Genomic DNA, 21,313 nt, shown 5'->3' on the forward strand with positions numbered 1-21,313 from the left:
AATCTCACATTCCTCCAGTGGTGGGCTGAAAGTAGCTCCCCAGACGTTTCGGATTTCAACTTCCAGCCTTCCTGATCATTGGCCACGCTGGCAGGGGCTTCTGGGAGTTCTTCATTCATTCATTTTATTTACAGCATTTATATACCGCTCTGCATTTAAACGGATTCCAGAACGGGGAACAATAAAAGATAAAAAGATAAAAGAAATAAAATGGTTATTTTAAAAAACAAGAGTACCGATAAAAACTGTGGCTGGTCAGTCAAGGGAGGCTTCCTGGTATAAAGATGTTTTCAGGAGGTGCCTGAAACAACACAGTGTTGGCGCCTGCCTGACCTCCAGAGGCAGGGAGTTCCATAGAAAGAGGGCCACCACACGGAAGGCTGTGAAGTCGGAAGTCCAAAACATCTTGAGAGCTACATTCTGTCCACCCTGAGCTCTGCTGTATACTAATGGGAAACTCATTCTTTGAATGTGGACCCTTATGTCGCCAAAACAGTTCCATTCACACACAAGAGGGAGGCATCAGTAGGCTTGGGGGACCAAGTACAAAAAGTACAAAAAGCAGGAAAAACCCCTCAGGGGGCCAAAAAAAAAAAAGGGTAAAGGTGTCCCCAACCAGTCGTGTCTAACTCTAGGGTGCGGTGCTCATCCCCGTTTCTAAGCCGAAGAGCCAGCGCTGTCCAAAGACACTTCCGTGGTCATGTGGCCGGCATGACTGAACACCGAGGTGCACGGAATGCTGTTACCTTTCCCGCCGAGGCGGTACCTATTTATCTACTTGCAATTTCTTGCTTTCGAACTGCTAGGTTGGCAGAAGCTGGGACTGAAGACGGGAGCTCACTCCGTCACGCAGCACTCGGGTCTCGAACTGCTGACCTGCCGACCTTCCAGTCTGCAGTTCAGCATCTTAACCACTAAGCCACTGCGGCCCCTCTAAGGGGGGGCCAACCCCTCCCTAAAATAGCTCAGTGAAGACCTGGGCTGCACAATGGACACAGAATGCAGACTTGTTGTGAGTGAACACCAAAACAACAGGATAGAGGGGAAAGGAACGGAAACGCACACGGTCAGCTGGAGCCCTGAACAGAAAGACTCCACGCTGCAACGTTTTGTTGCAGTAGAATGATCAGAGCGCCTGCGCCAGTTCCTTCTCTCGAGGGGTTAAGGCCACAGAGCTCTCACGCCTAGAGAGGTTCAAAAAGGAGAGGGAGGGGGAGAGAGTCGGGCGAGGAGGGTCGTCGTCTTCCTGTCCTGCACCCTTCCTTCCTCGGTGAGAAACTGCCCTTTGTACGCTTCTCCATCCTTGGAGCAATGGAGGGGTTGCAAGACGGGTAAAAGTTGAAATGCAAAGGCTGAAAGGAGAAGGTGAGTTACGGCCCGGAGGAGAATTGGGGACTTGGAAGGGGGGGCGGGCGCGGGGGGGCATGAGGGCGTTGAGAGTAGGAGCCGAAGGCACATGACACGCTACTCTCCAAATTTAGGCTGCGATCCCACGCGCACTTTCCGGGGAGTCAGCCCCACTGAACTCAGCGGGGGCTTACTTCTGAGTAGGCACCTGCAGGATGGCACTGTTAAGCTTGCACCATCCTGTACACGGTTACTTGGAAGGAAGCCCTGTTGATTGAAGTGGGGCTTACTTCTGGGGAGACATGCATACGGCTTGCACGGCTATGAAAGGGTACATGGGGGAGGAAAAAGCGGAGAGAGACCATTTCACTCCCTCTCCCAAGGGTGCGTGCCGATCAGATCTTCAGAACCTCACCAAAAGGGTGAAATAAAGTAGGGACAGCGATTTCACAGAGATCAATACCAGAAAATAAGGATGGTCCCTCGTAAATAGTTTACAACGCAAGCCTATGCATCAGCTTTCCCAAACACCGACGCCCCTTAGATGGGCTTGGACTACAGTTCCCATCACCCCCAGCTAATGCTGGCTGAAGATGGTGGGAGTTGTAGTCCAGCACCGGTTGGGCAAGGGTGCTACTTGATTACTCAGATGTAAGTTCCCCTGAGTTCAGTGGAGCTTACTTCCAGGTAACTGGGCATAGGATGGCAGCCTTTGTTTTTTACTTTATTACGTACATCTTTCTTTTCTGTGAATGCACTAGAAAGATGGCTTACCAAAAAGATAAAAACGCATACAAATAGAAGGAATGCAAACAGTGCATCCAGCATAACAATTATACTCTCTCTCTCTCTCTCTCTCTCTCTCTCTCTCACACACACACTCACACACACACACACACACACACGTTAAAACCATCCATAGTTAAAACATCTGGAAGACAGAAATGCAACATATCAGAATGAGCATTTTAAAATGTATTTTCATTGACAAGTTTTCATTAGTTTTACAACTTTTGCAACATGCTTCCTCACCACCACCAACCCCGAATATTCCAGCCCTGGTCCAGGCGGTGGGAATAGCTGATGAATGCATTGTGGAATCGCTGGTTAGTATTACAGCACTGGAAATCTACCGGGGTGTAAATTGCAAGATCTACCCAATATCCTTCTGAAAAAAGAGGAAAATAAATAAATAAAAGTGGAAGTAACAGGTCGAGCATTAAAAATCATATGGAATTTTAAAAGCCTCTAACAACTATCCTAGAAACATAGGGAAGTCCATTGGTCTGTCTAGTTCGTCAAGGTGGCCATGTGTCCTACTTCATAGAGGACAGTCCTCCATTTTAAGGCATCCTCTATTTGAAGGGCTGTCTGGTCCAAGTCTGATAAAGTAAATATCCAAGTAAAGATAAAGAACCCTTACAAGGAAGAATATCAGAAGCCTTGAAGTTGCCCATCAGTGCTTAGCCCTGGACAGCAGAGCGAGCAGGCACATGGGTCATCTGGTCACAGTCTCCCCAACTCTGGCGAGATATCTTGTATTTTTATTTAAACTATAGTTATTCTTTCTAAATTTGTATCTATGCATATAAACCAGCATGTGCGAATGGAATGCGAATTGGTGTCCTCTTTTTTTTTTTTTGCTATGCATACACCAGGCATGGGCAGCCTTCAGTCTTGTGGGATCTACTTTGCTGTCTTTTTTCTTTTAACTAAAATGCTTGAGGTCCGCCAACCTGAGCCAGGTGCAAAAGGGTGGCATAGGGGGCAGAGCTGATTTTCTGTTATGCCCCAGGAGTTATACACTGGGGTGGCCTGCATATGGAAGTTCAAATCTCCATCTGAATTGATTGCACAGGAGACCCTCACAGCTTGATTCTGAAAGGGAAGAAAGCCTTTTTGTTGCTGCGATTGTTCAGACAATTGGGAGTCAGAACGTCTTGCTGGATCTGCTGACTAGCAGTGGCTGTACAGCAGGGGTGGGGGGATCTTGTCAGATTTGGGGCGCAACCCTTTGCATGTTTAGACAGAAAAAGTCCTACAATTCCCAGCATGCCCCAGCCAGGTGGCTAGGGCGTGCTGGGAATTGTAGGACTTTTTCTCTCTAAACATGCCAAGGGTTGTGCCTTTTTTTTTTTTTTTTTTACTAGAACCCCAAGTTCTACCAATCAGAGCCAGATACAAAAGACTTAGAATGCATTTATTTATGTATTTGGTAGATTTATATCCCACTTTTCGACTCAGGTCCTCAAAGTGGCTTATAATATTCATAAAACACAATAGATACAGCAAGAACCGCATGGTAAAAACTCCTCAAAAGCTGAACAACACAACATTTCTACTGGAGCAGGAGCCAGTATTTGAGGTGCCTCCTGCCAGGGCAGTTAGCCCTGGCAGGGGGCAGTCCACCTGGAGCAGGCCCTGATGTGCCCCTTTCCTGCTCCCGCCTCCCTCGCTCTGTCTGCCTTCCTTCCCACAGGGCAGGCAGTGTCATTTGGCCTGGAGGAGGTAATTCAGCTGGTGCAGGCTCTGATGTTTGTTCGTTTATTTATTTATAGCTTATTTATACCACCCTTTGGCCAAAAAGGCTCCCAGAGCACCTTCTAAAGATAAGAAATAAGACAGTCCCCTGCCTGCAGGCTTACAGTCTAAAAGGCATGACACAAAAGGAAAGGGGATTGGGAGGGAGGAGGAAAGAAAAGCAAATTCAGGCACTAGATGCTTCGTTGCAAACTTGAGCAGATCATGGGTATAGCAGAAGGGCTGGTAGCAGGAAAGCTGGAGGCAGGAGAGAAGGGGGATCTCAGCTGGAGCTGTATCCAGGCGCAATGGAGGGGTACCTGATGTTCCCTTTGCCTGTTGCTGTCTCCCTCACTCCTTCCTCCCCACAGGGCACTCGACATAATTTGGTCCTAGAAAGCCCTGATGTTCCCTCTGTCTGTTCCTGTCTCCTTTGCTCATGAAGGAACAGGATGCTCCTGAGGACCTTCTGAGCCCAGGAATTTGTTTTCAATACCAGAACTGAGCCAGGCTCTCAATCCTTTCATGCAAGAGTCTGGCCTGGTGTCCCCCCGCCCGTCCCATTCCCCCCCCCCACCTGGCTTTCTTCATGTCAGCAGCCTAATTGGGAAAAGCCATTTTGTTGTTGGATGTTGCTGTTAAACAATTAGGAGTCAAAAACTCTTGCTGGTTCTACTGCAAATCACCCAGAGATCTACCAGGATATCTTGATCTACCTTCTGGCCACCTCTGTTCTCCCAAGACTTCAGGCATGGGCCTTTCCCTACATGGAGATGTCAGAGACTGAACCCAGAACCTCTTGCATGCAAAGAATGGGCTTAGCCACTCAGCTATGCGGCCATTCTTGCCTGAAGGCCAGAAGGGATGGCGCTTTTCCCAGAGGGAGTTCTACAGTTTTGGTGCCACCACTGAGAAAGCTGTATCTGTTGTACCCACCTGCATGATCTTGCGTATGGTTAGGACAGAAAACAAGACCTCCTAGGCCACTCTCAAAAGGTGAGCAGGTTCATATGGGAGTAGGCGGTTTCTGAGGTAATTTGGTCTTAAAGGCTACAATCCTGTACACATTTACCTGGGAGTAAGTACCATTAAATTCAGTAAGACTTAAATTCTGAACACTCCAAAAGCCTAACTAGTCCAGCATTCTGTTCGCACAGTGGCCAGCTAGCTGTCTGTGGGGAGCCCACAAGTAGGACATGAGTGCAACAGCACCCTCCCACCCATGTTCCCCAGCAACTGGTATACATAGACCTCTGACATTGGACGTAGCCTATAGCCATCAAGACTAGTAGCCACTGATAGCCTTCTCCTCCAGGAATTTGTCTAACCTCTTTTAAAGTCATCCAAATGGATGGCCATCACTACATCTTGTGGTAGCGAGTTCCATAGTTTAACTCTGCACTGTAGGAAGAGTCCTTCCTTTTATCTGTCCTGAATCTCCCACCAATCAGCTTCATAGACACATAGGGTTGGAAGGGGCCTACAGGATCATCGAGTCCAACCCCCTGCTCAATGCAGGAAGCCTGATTCCCAGGCGGTCTCCCATCCAAGAACTAACCAGGTACTTGGTTAGTATTTGGATCCAGGTACTGACCCTGCTTAGCTGGGTTCTAGTAGAACCCCACTGGGTTCTAGTAGAACCCCATTGGGTTCTAGCATTATGAGAGAGGGAGAAAAATGTCCCCCCATCCACGTTCTTCACACCGTGCATAATTTTGTACACCTCTATCATGCCTCCCCTCACTCACCGTATTTCAAAGCTAAAGAGTCCAAGATGTTGTAACCTTTCCTCACAGGGAAGTTGCTCCAGCCTCTGCATAGACCTTCAAAGGACTGTGCTATGAGTTGTTTAAGGTTTTGTTTTTTAAAAAACTCAACCTCGGCACTGGGCACGGTTAAAGTGTTTGGTATTTATTTAGTTATTATATTTTTAATCTGCCCAGTAGCCAACGTTCTCTGGGTGGATTACAAGCACTTAAAAGACTAAAATGCTTCAGGAACAGTTTAAAATATAAAACACAATACTGTATTCAGAAGAATGCAGTACAGTGCAAACACATTGGTAGACACCACGTTGCTTCTGCCTGTGCTGAATTTTCTTTTCCAGTTCCAGCGGTGCTGCCAGGACCAAGAATGGCGGAATGCGACCTTCTGGGACCAGGGCCAAGAGAGAACCAGACCAGACGAGAACGAGCCCCCCGTGCATTCAAAGCGATTCTGACTGGGGCAGCTCCGCCCCAGAGCAAGCAGGAACTGGACGTGGAGTGGCAACAGCACCAGGAAAAGGACCCGAAGACAGCGCAGGCTCCTTACTCCGTGTGGAGACCATCGCGACTGTTTGAACCAGTCTCAAAAGAGGACATGAAGGAATTTAAGGCTTCTTTTCATACAGTCAAAGACGCCAGCTGGTTGCCCGGGAGAGAGTGCGGAATGGGGACGCGCACCTTTCCGGCCCTCGGCGGGAAAGCGCACGAGGCCTACAGAAGCTCGGGACGTCCCGGGTCGTCGAAGGGCCGGATTCCGGATGAGGCCGCCACCGCCACCGCCGACCACTTGGAGATCAAGCGCCAGCACTTCCGGCACTTCTGCTACCAGGAGATCGAGGGGCCCCGAGCCATCTTGAGCGAACTGCGGGAGCTGTGCCGGCAGTGGCTGGTGCCGGAGAGACACACCAAGGAGCAGATTGTGGACCTGGTGATCCTGGAGCAGTTCCTGACCATCCTGCCCCTGGAGATGCAGATCTGGGTCTGCAAGAGCGGCCCGGCCACTTGCGCCCAGGCCCTGTCCCTGTCCGAAAGCTTCCTCGAGCGGCTGCAAGAGGCCGAGAGCCATGAAGAAAAGGTAGGGATGTTGTTCGATGGGCCTGGCCCTATCATTAGGCGAGCAAGACCAGGTGGCAGAACAGCATACCATGGGTGAGCGGCTGAGCTGTGTCTCCTCTAAACAACCCATCAGTCTAGGCTCACACGTCACGCTGACAACCTCTGATCGCGCCAATCAGAGGTTGTTTGCATAAACCGGAAGCTGCTCGATTTGCCACCGTGATGTGCGAACCAGGTCTGTGGGTTGTCGCTCCCACAACAACCCAGAATTCCCGCTTTAATGAATCAACGTTCTGGCTTTAAAAGATTTCCAGTGTGACTGCATGCATGTTTACTCAGAAGTAAGTCACGCTTTCAAGGGAACGTACTACAAAGGACCACGAGGCGTAGTGATGGCCACCGACTTGGACAGCTTTCAAAGGGGATTAGACAAATTCATGGAGGAGAAGGCTACCAGTGGCTGCTCGTAATGACGGCATGCCTCCCAGTACCAGCTAGTGGGGAACGCAAGTGGGAAGGTGGTGTAGTTGTGCTCAGGTCCTGCTTGCGGGCTTCAGTCTGATCCAGCATGGCTCCTTATGTTCTAAAGCAGCCGTGTAGTACGTCAGGCCCGGGGGCCAAATCCTGCTGGCATGGGGACTACATCTGGCCTTCCAGTTTTCCCATGCCCCACCCCCTTAATGTAAATGTCTGTATAGCATTAGCATGAGAGTCTGGCAACACAGCCATGGTAAATGGCTCATTTCTGCACCCTTCCCCACCTTCTCCAGGCCACCATCTTGAGCAGCTCTGAAATGAGAACAACTTTTCAAAGCCCCGCAAGACAGGGACAGAGCTGCTCCCAGGACATTTGGACAGGCAGCCACTTCGCTGTGCTACCCTGCCAGCTTTCAAGAAGGGGGAAGGGATTGTTTAGGCCTGATGCTTTGGCTCTCTTTGGACACTTTGGATGCTTTGGACATGGAATAATGGGCTCAAGTGACAGGAAGCTAGATTCCGGCTGAACATCAGGAAAAACTTCCTGGCTGTTAGAGCAATATGACAATGGAACCCATTCCCTAGGGAGGCGGTGGGCTCTCCCACGTTGGAGGCATTCAAGACGAGGCTGGACAGCCACTTGTCAGGGATGCTCTGACTTGGATTCCTGCATTAAGCAGGGGGTTGGACTTGATGGCCTTGTAGGCCCCTTCCAACCCTACTATTCTATGATTCTATGATTCTCTCGCTCTCTCTCCTTTGAGCAGATCCTCCATGTAGTCATTTAACAGATATATTAAAAAGTCCATTAAAACCAAGCTGTATAGTATTACTTAGTGACTGGAGGGAATGGAGCCCTCAAAGTGCACCATCTAAAATTAATCTCCGGCTTTGCTCATACAAAGACTACCACGTTTCTCTTTCTTTCCGCTCTCTGCCCACTCAGAAACCTGTGTGTTTCAGCCCTGGGCAACAGTCAGATCTGAGTTACAGCCAGCCTTCTTGTTTTCAGATATGGTGGTCAGCAATTGCTTATTTGTCCCAGAATGCATTGCTAGGGGTAATCTAGTCCCTGCAGCACCTACCAGTAACTTACTCATTCAGCCTGCGATTTCCACCTTGAAATGGAGCCTCTATTGCAGACCTCATGGCCGCAACATTCGGCCTAATTTTTTCTGTTACCTTCCCGCATCCCGTTTCCTGTTTCTTTCCTGCATCCTCTGCCCCTTGTTTCACCTAGCCTGATGAAGAGACCTCAAAAGCTTGCACAATCTGTTGTGGCATTTTGTTGGTGGATTTTGGATTCCCCCACGCCCGGAATTTGAGTGAAACAATAGTTAGTGACTGAAAGGAATCCTCCTGTGTTCTTTTTCTTGGGCAAGCCTCTGTAAAGTCTGCAGAGGAATAAATTAGCGTGCAGATATGCTAGCTGGGGCTGATGGGAGTTGTAGTTCAACATCTCTTGGTGGGGGCGCCAGGTTGGGGAAGGCTGATCTGTGCTATCCAGACTAACCATGCTTGTGTTTCAGGCGTCTGGACTACCAGAAGAGGCATTTGTTAATTCTCCCGCATCAGAGCAGGATCCATCAGATGCCGTGGAGAGCTGCGTCTCCTCGGAAGCCGAGGAGGAGGAGGAGGAAGAAGAGGAGGAGGAGGAGGCCGCCTTGCTGGGTAGGGCAGAAGTTCTGAGTACTGAGTTCAGGTGTGAGCAGGTTCAAGAAGGCACGTTGAACCTCTTTCAGCCCGAGGGCCGAATCCTGTTCCAGAGAAGCTCTCAGGGGCTGCATTCTAGTGGTGGGCAAAGGCAAAGGCCAAAATACCCCAAATACCAGGGTATTTTTTCTTAAAGCTCTTGCAGCTAGTTAATAGGCCCTGTTGGGAAACCACCAAATGAGCGCTGGATGGGGGCCAAGGGGGGGGGGCTTCTGGTGAAACCTGGAGGGCTGGATTGGGACCCCAGGGGGGACCCCCGGGCTTGAGGTTCAACATCCGTGCTACATACTCGTAGCAAGTTCATTCTCTGCTCGGGGATCCTCATGCCGCCCAAACAGCAACATCCACTAACAAGAGGTGGGGATCAGCAGGTTTGGGAGTTTGCAGCTGTTAAAAAAACACTTCAGGAAAACAGGCCTAAGAGGGGAGGGAAATACCCCAGTGAGGACTGAGCATGCTCAGTGGGCACAGGAATGGTGGTTAACTGTTGGGGGAGGGGATGCAATAACGGAAAAGTTGGGGTGAGGATGGAATAGAGCAAGGGTCCCCAACGCAGCACTGGGGACACCTTCTCTATTCCATCCCCGCCCCAACTTTTCTGTTACTCCTCCCCCCCGTCCCTCCTCACACACAACAGTCAACTGCTATTTCTGTGCCCACTGAGCTATGGTGCCTGTGGGGGCCTCCAGTGGTGCCCACAAAGCCCTCCCCTCCCAGCACCCTTTAAAAATGTTTTAAGAAAAACATCGGAAAATGTTAGGGCAGTTTTCTTCCTCTCCTTTTCTGCCATCCATCCATCCATCTATCTAATTACATTTATATCCCGACTTTTTTCCTCCTTAAGGAACCCAAGACGGCGTACATAATCTTCCTCCTCCTCCATTTTATCCTCACAACAACAACCCTGTGAGGTGGGTTGGGCTGAGAGTCTGTGACTGGCCCAAAGTCACCCAGTGAGCTTCCATGGCCGAGTGGGGACTAGAACCCAGATCTCCTGACTCCCAGTCCAACACTCTCACCGCTACACCACGCTGGCTCTCTAGCCTTTCTCTTTCTCGCCCCTCCACACCTTTCCCTCGCTATTTCCCCCTTCCCTCCCAGCCTCTAGCCTTGCCATTTCTCTTCCCTACCACCACCTCTGTAGCTCACTTTTGACTAGCCAGGCCCCCACAGCAGGTGTTATGTGACTAGCCACATCCTCTGTGGGAGCCATTTTGTGGTGGTGCCCACAGGAATTCCTCAAATTCCCAAATGTGCCCACAGGTCCACAGAGTTCTGGGACCCCTGGAATATAGTATTCTGGAAGATGGCATGGCTGGCTAGCATGCCATCATACTATCATATATCCAGGTACCTGGGAGTAAGCTGTATTTAACTCAATGGAACATATTTCTGAGTAGCAACATATAGCGGCCTTCCCCCAACCTGGTGCTCTCCAGATGTGTTGGACTACAAGTCCCACCATCCCCAGCTGGCATAGCCATTGCAACCTTTTGTTGCAGGCCCTGCTGTGATATAATAATAACATACACATAAAAGCAGAATAGCACAGAAAATGGAAGCAGCCACTAAAAGCAATTGCATCAGACACCTTCCTGCAATTAAAAACCCTATTGTATTGATGTGAGCTGCGTTAAGCGCCATTTTGTGGATGAAAAGGCAGGCTATACATTAAGGGCGCAATCCTATGCATGTTTAGACAGAGAAAAGGCCTATTGCATTGCTGGCTGGGGCATGCTGGGAGTTGTAGGCCTTTTCTCTGTCTAAACATGCATAGGGTTGCGCCCTTAATAAATGAATAAGATGATCTGGTAGCTTTTTGGTGGACAAGCAGGATTAGGAAGAGAATGAGTCAAAATGTTGGAGAAACTAATCAGCAAGGTTTATATATCCATATGTGGTGGGCACGTCCCCTTGTGTCACAGTTTTGAAACATTATATTCTTAGAAATGGCAAAGATCACACATCAAATCATACATCAGCACTGGTCCTATTAACAATACGGGAAGAACAAAACGCAAAAGTGACATCTAAGGGCTTAACTGAGTTCATGCCGATGGGAGCCAGAAGAGTTGTAGCTAAAAGCTGGAAAACTGGAGAACTTCTAAGACTGAAATCTTGGTATACAGAACTGTGGCAAAGAGCCATGGCAGAAAAATTGATGTACCAATTGAAACTAGCTAAAGGCAAAATATCTGACTTTTATAAAATACGGCAGGGTTTTATTTTATATACTAATCAGGGCCATACACAGCAGTATTTGTCGAAGCCTCTCAGGCCATGGAAAAGAAGGTACATTTAATCTGTTATGGTGAAGAATTATAAAGAAAAACTCCAAGCAGCCTATGGAGTCCACCTATATCTTGGTTTGTAAGGTAAAGGGAAAATAAACGTATATGTTAAATGTACTCCTTTCTGGCAAGAAGTAGATTTAAATTCAATGTGTTTCTTTTTATTTATTTTTTTCTTACAAACACTCTTAAAAAGAAAAGAAAAAGATGGAGAATGAGTGAATGAATGAACCACTGACTTTTGGGCATGACTCTTGTTACGCTTTTCTGTTTGTTCCAGAACACGGAGAGCACGTGCAGGGGAACACAGGGAAGGCGGCACTTCTGCTGGAAATGCCTGTCACTACAGAATGGGGGATATCCCTGGAAGGAGCCACGGGGAACTGTTTCCAGGGCCCCGAGGCCAAAGAGGCACTTGGGAGCCGTCAGGAAAACTCTCCAGGGAAGGCCGTGAAACAATCCTTCCGTTCTGTTGAAATCGACAAAGGCTTGCGCAAAAGGAGCTTCCAAGACGGAGTCCTTGGGCAGAAGAAGAGGAGGAAGACGGGCGCAGAGAACGGCCTGTCTCAGAACATTGGCTCCCTGAAGAACCGGAAAGTGCAGACGGTGGAGAAACCACAGCAGTGCATGCTGGGTGGGGAGCGCTTCCACAAGAGGCCGTGCTTGGCGGCGCGTGAGAGGGCTCCTGGTGCAGAGCAGCCATGCAAGCCCCCGCCACGTGGGAATGGATTGCCTGGCCGCGTTGCTGCGCTGAGGCGCAACAAAAGCACACCCGAGAGCCAGGAGAGGAATTGCCGGTGCAAGGCCAAAAAGAGAGGCGACGATTGCAGACAGTTCCTTCGCCTGAGCTCCGACCACTGGAGGACGCAGAAGGGAGAGCAGCTGCCCAAAGGGGCAGTTTGTGGGGAACGGGTCTCCTGGGGTTCCGCCTTCCCGGGCCCCGAGGAAGCCGACCACGGGGGCAAACCGCACCAGTGCTTCGAGTGTGGCAAACGGTTCAGCCAGAAAGGAAACCTCAACATACACAAGAAGACCCACACGGGGGAGAAACCGTACCCATGCGCCGAGTGCGGGAAGCGCTTTGTGACGAACTCTCGGCTGCTCACGCACCAGCGGGTGCACACAGGCGAGAAGCCGTACAACTGTTCGTATTGCGGCAACAACTTCAGCCAGCTGGCGCACCTGGTCCAGCACCAGAGGAGGCACACGGGCGAGAAGCCGTACAGCTGCCCCTACTGCGGCAAGAGCTTCAGCGTCAAAGCCAACCTCATTACGCACCAGCGCACCCACACCGGGGAGAAGCCGTACGAGTGCTCCGAGTGCCCCAAAAGCTTCGTCTCTAGCTCCGACCTCAAAAAACATAAAAGGGTACACACGGGGCAGCTGTACACATGAGCGGATGTAGCAAGGTTTCATTGCAATAGTTCCCAGTTCGTAGGCAGGGACACCCTCATGTGTCTGGAAGGAACCCTCAGCACACTGTGAGAAAGAAATAAAGGCTCCTTTTTAAAAAACACCACCATATGTCTGCACTATTTACCTTACATTTGTGTCCCACTGTCTTCCCAAGGAGTTCAGGATGGTGTATGTGGTCGTCCCCGTCCCTTTTTACCTTCACAGTGACCCTATGAGGTAGGATAGGCAGAGCAAGAATGACTAGTCTAAGGAAGGGCCGGTCCTACCATGAGGCAGAGTGAGGCAGCCCCCTTCAGAGGAGGATGCTGGGAAGCGCAGAGCAGATTTATTTATTTATTTACAATATTTGTATACCGCTCCATATCTAAGACAGATTTTGGAGCAGGGAACACAAAAGATAGAACAGTGAAAGAAAAAAAAGATTAAAACACCACCTTAAATCATGCTTTTTTAAAAACAATGCCTATAGAAACCGTGACTGGTCAATTAAGGAATGCCTTCTGAAACAGTGCTGTTTTCAGGAGGTGCCGGAAACAATGCAGTGTTGGTGCCTGCCTGACCTCCACGTCAGGGAGTTCCAAAGAAAGGGGGCCACCAGCTGAAGGCTCTTCTCCTGGTGGAATCCAATCGGGCCATAGGTCCAAGCAGAACCACCAGGAGCATGCCCTCCGATGACCTCAGTGAGGTTGGTAAGGGAGAAGGTGCTTTCTCAAGTGTCCTGGTCCCAAGTTGTTTAGGGTTTTGTACACTGGCACCAAAACCTTAAACCTGGCCCGGTAGCGAATAGGCAGCCAGGGCAGTTCCCTCAGCAAAGGAGTTGCATGCTGGAAAGGGGTAGCTCCCGACAAGAGCCGAGCTGCTGCGTTCTGCACTAGCTCCGGCTTCCAGGGGAGACTTAAGGGCAGCCCCACCTGCAGCGCATTGCAGTAATCCAGTCCTGAGGTTACTAATGCCTGCACCACTGTGGCCAAGCTATCCCTGTCCAGGAGAGGCCATAGTTGGCAAACCAGCCGAAGCTGGTAAAAGGCACTCCGAGCTGCAACAGCCACTTCGGCCTCCCATGACAGTGATGGCTCTCGGAGTACCCGCAGACTACAGACCTGATCTTTCAGAGGGAGTGCAGTCCTGTCCAGAACAGGCAGTGAGGCTGTCTCTCAGACTCGGGAACCACTCACCCACAGGGCTTCCATCTTACCAGGATTCAGTTTCAGTTGCAAGGTGTTGGAGCGGCCTGCCCTGTATCCCTTAAGCTAGCCTGCTACCCTTGGGTTCCGTGGCGGATGCTCTCTGGTCACCACTGTTGAAGTAAGGTTCAACTGCTGGTTGGATCAGTCCACTTCTGTGTGTGAAATGAGGTACGGGAGAAGGAGAATCATCTTGTCCTTTGCCTCAAGCTTGGCCCAAGGTCAGACTGTGAGCTTGATGGCAGAGCAGAGATTTGAACCCAGATCTCTCTGGTCCTAGTCTGACACTCTTAACCGCTACACCAGGGGTGCTGAACCTGGTTCAACCCAAGGGCCAAATTCCATTTTGAAGAAGCTCTCTGGGGCCACATTCCAGTGGTGGGTGGAGCCAAAGGGTGAAGCCAAAACAACAACATCGCATTGTAGCTTCAAGCTGTCATTGCCAGTAACTAAGCTTTAGGAGCCCCTTCATGGATCACTGCCTTGTTGTGGCGAAGGGGCTTGCGTAACTCAGTGAAGCCATAAGCTATGCCGTGCAGGGCCACCCAAGACGGACAGGTCATGGCGGAGAGTTCTGACAAAATGTCCACTGGAGAAGGAAATGGCAACCCACTCCAGTATTCTTGCCAAGAAAACCCCATGGAACGTATCACAAGGCTAAAAGATATGACACTGGAAGATGAGCCCCTCAGGTCGGAAGGTGTCCAATACACTACTGGGGAAGAGCAGAGGGTATTTCCAAGTAGCGCCAGAAAGAGTGAAGCGGCTGGGCCAAAGCCGAAAGGACACTCAGCTGCGGATGTGTCTGGTGGTGAAAAGAAAATCCGATGCTGTAAAGAACAATATTGTTTAGGAACCTGGAATGTCAGATCAATGAATCAAGGTAAGCTGGAGGTGGTCAGACATGAGATGGCAAGATTGAACATCGACATCTTGGGAATCAGCGAACTAAAATGGACAGGCATGGGCGAATTTAATTCAGGTGACCATCATATCTACTATTGTGGGCAAGAATCCCTTAGAAGAAATGGAGTAGCACTCATAGTCAACAAAAGGGTGGGAAAAGCAGTACTGGGGTACAATCTTAAAAATGATAGAATGATCTCAGTACGAATCCAAGGCAAACCATTCAACATCACAATAATTCAAGTCTATGCCCCAACCACTGATGCCGAAGAAGCTGAGGTTGATCGGTTCTATGAAGACCTACAACACCTTCTAGAACTAACACCAAAAAAAGATGTCCTCTTCATCATAGGGGATTGGAATGCTAAAGTAGGAAGTCAAGAAATCACCGGGATAACAGGCAGGCATGGCCTTGGTGTACAAAATGAAGCAGGACAAAGGCTAATAGAGTTTTGCCAAGAGAACACGCTGATCGTAGCAAACACTCTTTTCCAACAGCACAAGAGACGACTCTACACATGGACATCACCAGATGGTCAATATCGAAATCAGATTGATTATGTCCTTTGCAGCCAAAGATGGAGAAGCTCCATACAGTCAGTAAAAACAAGACCTGGAGCTGACTGTGGCTCAGATCATGAGCTGCTTCTTGCAAAATTTTGGCTTAAATTGAAGAACGTAAGGAAAACCACTAAACCATTCAGGTATGACCTAAATCATATCCCTGATGAATATACAGTGGAGGTGAGGAATAGATTTCAGGGATTAGACCTGATAGACAGGGTGCCTGAGGAACTATGGACGGAGGTCCGTAACATTGTTCAGGAGGCAGCAACGAAATCCATCCCAAAGAAAAAGAAATGCAAGAAAGCCAAGTGGCTGTCTGATGAGGCTTTACAAGTAGCTGAGGAAAGAAGGGAAGCGAAAAGCAAGGGAGAAAGGGGAAGATATATCCAACTGAATGCAGAGTTCCAGAGAATAGCAAGGAGAGACAAGAAGGCCTTCTTAAATGAACAATGCAAAGAAATCGAGGAAAACAACAGAATGGGAAAGACTAGCGATCTCTTCAAGAAAATTGGAGATCTCAAGGGAACGTTTTGTGCAAAGACAGGCATGATAAAGGACAAAGAAGGCAGGTACCTAACAGAAGCAGATGAGATTAAGAAGAGGTGGAAAGAATACACAGAAGAACTATACAGGAAAGATCTGAATTTCCCTGATAGCCATGATAGTGCGGTCACTGAATTTGAGCCGGACATCCTCGAGAGTGAAGTCAAGTGAGCCTTAGGAAACATTAGTAATAACAAAGCTAGCGGAGATGACAGTATTCCAGCTGAGCTATTTAAAATCCTAAAAGATGATGCTGTTAAAGTGCTGCATTCAATATGCCAACAAATCTGGAACACTCAACAATGGCCGCAAGACTGGAAAAGGTCAGTTTACATTCCAATTCCAAAGAAGGGCAACGCCAAAGAGTGTTCAAATTACCGCACAATTGCGCTCATTTCACATGCCAGCAAGGTGATGCTCAAAATCCTACAAGCTAGGCTTCAGCAGTATGCGAACCGAGAACTACTGGAAGTACAAGCTGGGTTTCGAAGAGGCAGAGGAACTAGAGATCAAATCGCCAACATTCGCTGCATCATGGAGAAAGCAAGAGAATTCCAGAAAAACGTCTATTTCTGCTTCATTGACTACGCTAAAGCCTTTGATTGTGTGGATCACAACAAACTCTGGCAAATTCTTAAAGTGATGGGAGTACCAGACCACCTTACCTGTCTCCTGAGAAACCTGTACGAGGGTCAAGAAGCAACAGTAAGAACCAGACATGGAACAACCGATTGGTTCAAAATTGGGAAAGGAATACGACAAGGCTGCATATTGTCACCCTGCTTATTTAACTTATATGCAGAGTACATCATGAGAAACGTCGGGTTGGATGAATCAGAGGTCGGAATTAAGATTGCCAAGAGAATTATCAACAACCTCCGATATGCAGACGATACCACCCTAATGGCAGAAAGCGAAGAGGATCTCAAGAGCCTCTTGTTGAGGGTGAAAGAGGAGAGTGCAAAAGCTGGTTTGAAACTCAACATTAAAAAAACTAAGATCATGGCATCTGGCCCCATCACTTCCTGGCATATAGAAGGGGAAGAAATGGAAGCAGTGACAGATTTTACTTTCTTGGGCTCCAAGATCACCACAGACGGTGACTGTAGCCATGAAATTAAAAGACGCTTGCTCCTTGGGAGGAAAGCTATGGCAAACCTAGACAGCATAGTAAGAAGCAGAGACATCACCTTGCCGACAAAGGTCCGTCTAATCAAAGCTATGGTTTTCCCAGTAGTAATGTATGGCTGTGAGAGCTGGACTGTAAGGAAGGCTGAGCGCCGAAGAATTGATGCTTTCGAACTGTGGTGCTGGAGAAGACTCTTACGAGTCCCCCGGACTGCAAGGAGGTCAAATCAGTCAATCCTAAAGGAAATCAGCCCTGAGTGCTCATTGGAAGGACAGATACTGAAGCTGAAGCTCCAGTATTTTGGCCACCTAATGCGAAGAGAAAACTCTCTGGAAAAGACCCTGATGCTGGGAAAGACTGAAGGCAAAAGGAGAAGGGGACAGCAGAGGATGAGATGGCTAGATAGCATCACCGATGCAATGAATATGAACTTGAGCACGCTCCGGGAGAGAGCGGAGGACAGGAAGGCCTGGCGTGCTATGGTCCATGGGGTCACGAAGAGTCGGACACAACTGAACGACTGAACAACAACAACAACAAGCTTTAGGAGAGGCATTTCATCCTTTTAGAATGGGGGGGGGACCCACAAAAGTTGGGAATCCGCCACATACAGTAACCACCAGAGGATCAGGGGTTGGCGGAAAGATGGGGCCAGGGGAAGGGGGCATTTCCACCCGAGGACCCCCGGAGGGCTGCATTGGGACCCCGGGAGGGTCTGATATGGCCCGTGGCCTCAGGTTCCCCGCCGCAGCACTACACCAAAGTGCTTGGCTGAAGAGGAGCCTAATCAGCTGCATGTCTGCACAATGCCACACGCTGGCATTGTCTCCCAAGCAACGGTAGTGTTTGGGAAAAGGCGAATGCAGGGGCCTGTCTTAGATTGGGCCCTTAATGAATGGATTCCTATGCTGCCTTTAAGGTCTCCTCCTCTTTGCTTCCTTGCGGTGGCGTCTCCTGAGTGTTGTTGCCTGCGGGCAGGTAATTCTGAGGCAGGCCTGCATCGGGTGTGATCAGTCATTCACTCTTCCCTCTAAGACAGCCAGGTGCCCTACAGATGCTTTGTCTTGCAGCTCCCATGTTTCCTCACCATTGGCTGGGGCTGATGGGAGTTGGAAGTCCAAAAGAGCTGGAGGGGCTTAGCAGAAAATCCTGCCCTCAGGGAAGGCTCCCCAGTGTATCTCTGTGTGAGTCTCTGCTCTGGACTTGGCTCCTTCCAATCAGCCTGCACTGGGAAGTTCAGGCGATTGTGCCGCCTCTTTGCATTGGATGTGATTGGCTCATTTAGTCACTCCCAACATTCAGCAGAATGAACTGCCTTCAGAGGAGGCTGCCTGTTGCGTAGCTGTATGATTTGTTGCTCTAGCTCTGGCTCCTATTCAGTTCCCTCAGGCAGGCAGGTGATTCTGCTGTGTCTCTGCATTGGATGTGGTTGATTCATGCATAACTCAGACATATCAGAATTACCCATCTTTAGTGCCTGTTGCTTCTCTGTGTGATTCACTCCTCTGGCCTTGCATACTTCCAGCCGGCCTCTGCTGGGGAGGAATGAGCAGGTGCTTCTGCTGCATCTCTTTCTCCGATCTGATTGGCTCCTCCCCCTATAGAGATGGAGCAGAATTCCCCTCCCTCAGAAGAGGCTGCCCCTTACATCTCTGCATGATTCCCTGCATGGGGATAGCCTCCTAATCAGCCTCCACGGGCGCAGGGGGCAGGAATGAAAGCGTCTCTCTGCATCAGATACAGTTGTATTCTGTGCAGAGTGACGGAGCAGAAAGGCGGGCCTCACAGGAGCCTGCCCGTTTGCTTGTCTGCCCGAGTCACTGCTGCGGGCTTACCCAGGGCCAGCGTCCAGGGTAGGAGTTGTTGGGCACCTGCTGAGGCCCACCAGTAGCCCTTGGCACCTCCTGGCCCTGCTCCTCCTTGCTGGCACTGCCAGTTCATCTGCCATCTCAGGGCATGCAGGCAGTGCCTGAGTGAGGAGAAAAGAGGCACATCCTTCACTTGCCTTGCGCTCTCCCTCTGGCCATGGGGTGGAGAACCCCCCTGGGGGCCCTCCAGATTTCTCGGGCTGCATTCTGAAATGCGATATCCTGGCTGGCAGCAAGGAAAGAGCAATTTGGATCAGGATCCCTTGTGTGCGTGTGGCCCCCCGAATCAGCTTTGCATGCAGCCCTCCGGGCCAAAAACATACACCTCTGCCAAAACTACCCCCCATACACACACAAGCCTTTCCTAATAGTGGAATTGCTCCAGCCCTGACTTTTGATTGTCCCCCTACCCACATCTTTTTCATGGGCACCTTTTCCAGCCCTTCAAGATCATTTTGAAGACAACATAAGACCATAAGAAGAGCCCTGCTGGATCAGACCAAGGGTCCATCAAGTCCAGCATTCTGTTCACACAGCGGCCAACTCATCCTTTCTTTGATGCTAGTGCCCACAGGGAAAGTGCGATCTGTATCAGATTTGCTGGGGGAAGGAGAGGAGTGCCTTCTCCCCACCCTTCCTCCAGCAATTGGAGGAGGGCTAGTGTTGTCCCTATCTTAAAAAAGGGCAAAAAGGAGGAACCTGGGAACTACAGACCAGTCAGTCTGACATCAATCCATGGGAAAATTCTGGAGCAGATGATAAAGCATCTGTAAGCACCTTGAAAACAATGCAGTGATTACTCGAAGCCAACACAGATTTGTCAAGAACAAATCCTGCCAGACTAATAAGATCCCGTTTTTTGATCAGGTAACCTCCCTTGTGGACTGTGGGAATGCTGTGGACATAATATACCTCGACTTCAGCAAAGCTTTTGGCAAAGTGCCCCATGACAGCCTGATGAGCAAACTAGCTCAAAGTGGGCTAGATGAAACAATGATCAGGTGGATCCACAGTTGGCTACAGAATCGGACTCAAAGAGTGCTTATCAATGGGACCTTCTCAAACTGGGGAGAGGTAATGAGTGGGGTACCGCAGGGCTCAGTCCTGGGCCGGTGCTCTTCAACATTTTTATGAATGACTTGGAGGAGGAGGTGCTGGTAATGCTGATCAAATTAGCAAATGACACAAAATTGGGTGGGATCACTAATACCTTGGAAGACACAAACAAAATTCAAAGTGATCTTGATAGACAAGTGCTGGGCAGAAAGCAACAGAATGAAATTTAATAGGGATAAATGCCAAGTTCAGCACCAAGGAAAAAGAAACCAAATGCACAATTACAAGATGGGGAATACTTGGCTCAAAAATACTACACGCGAGAAGGATCATGGAATTGTTGTCGATCACAAGCTGAATATGAGCCAACAATGTGATGTGGCTACAAAAAAGGCCAATGCTCTTTTGGGCTGCATTAATAGAAGTATAGCTTCCAAATCATGTGAGTATTAGTTCCCTTCTACTCAGCACTGGTTATGCCTTATCTGGAGTACTGTGTCCAGTTCTGGGCACCACACTTCAGGAAGGATGCAGACAAGCTGGAGAGGGTTCAGAGGAGGGCAACAAAGATGATCAGGGGACTGGAAACAAAGCCCTATGAAGAGAGACTGAAAGAACTGGGCATGTTTAGCCTTGAGAAGAGAGGACTGAGGGGGGAGAGGATAGCGCTCTTCAAGTGCTTGAAAGGATGTCACAGAGAGGAAGGCCAAGATCTCTTCTATCCCAGAATGCAGGACACGGAATAATGGGCTCAAGTTACAGGAAGCCAGATTCTGGCTGAACATCAGGAAAACCTTCCTGACTGTTAGAGCAATACAACAATGGAACCCATTCCCTAAGGATGTGGTGGGCTCTCCCACACTGGAGGCATTCAAGACGAGGCTGGACAGCCATCTGTCAGGGATGCTCTGCCTTGGATTCCTGCATTGAGCAGGGGGTTGGACTTGATGGTTTTGTCGGCCCCTTCCAACCATACTGTTCTACTATGATTCTATGATCCTTAATTAATTAATTAATTAAAATATTTCTAGGTCACTTTTTAGGGCAGGAGCCTTCCTACGGCGGCTTACAGCAATAAAATCCCATATAATAAAAACCGATACAGTGATAAAACAGCAAGAAATGCATAAAAACAACAAACACCAGCAATAAAACATCTGGCCCAGACAATACTAAAAACTGGCAACACAATCTCAGCCGCAGACCAGAACAGTCCGGAAAAAAATCAGGAGAAAGCCAGAGTGAACAAGTCCATCTTCAGGGGCTTCCTAAAAGCCTGCAGAGATGGGGCCCGGTAGACCGTCGATGGCAACCCATTCCAGGGGTGTGGGGCCGCAGCGGAAAAGGCCCTCCGTTGTGTACTTGCTCACATGACTGCCCTCGAAGGTGGGCAAACAAGAGGAAAGAATGATCTGTATCAGGATCGGGGGGGGGGAATGTGGCAGTAGGGACTGAGGCATCCATGGGGGGCTGC

General features: G+C 49.3%; 1 protein-coding gene across 1 annotated transcript in view; it reads left to right on the forward strand.

The window, feature by feature from the left end:
* The first annotated feature begins 1,262 nt into the window (after positions 1-1,262).
* The window catches only part of LOC146355775 (uncharacterized), a 32,683-nt gene continuing 12,632 nt past the window's right edge, over positions 1,263-21,313 (forward strand). Inside the window, exons 1-4 of the mRNA XM_084829970.1 lie at positions 1,263-1,365; positions 5,975-6,708; positions 8,696-8,837; positions 11,451-12,538. Of these exons, the coding sequence (XP_084686096.1) occupies positions 1,344-1,365; positions 5,975-6,708; positions 8,696-8,837; positions 11,451-12,538 (1,986 nt within the window). The 5' untranslated portion in view covers positions 1,263-1,343. The remainder of the gene's footprint in view (positions 1,366-5,974; positions 6,709-8,695; positions 8,838-11,450; positions 12,539-21,313) is intronic.

This window comes from Heloderma suspectum, chromosome 2 (genome assembly GCF_057233095.1).
Source record: "Heloderma suspectum isolate Gila_16-S chromosome 2, 16-S_ref, whole genome shotgun sequence".
NCBI classification, from domain to species: domain Eukaryota; kingdom Metazoa; phylum Chordata; class Lepidosauria; order Squamata; family Helodermatidae; genus Heloderma; species Heloderma suspectum.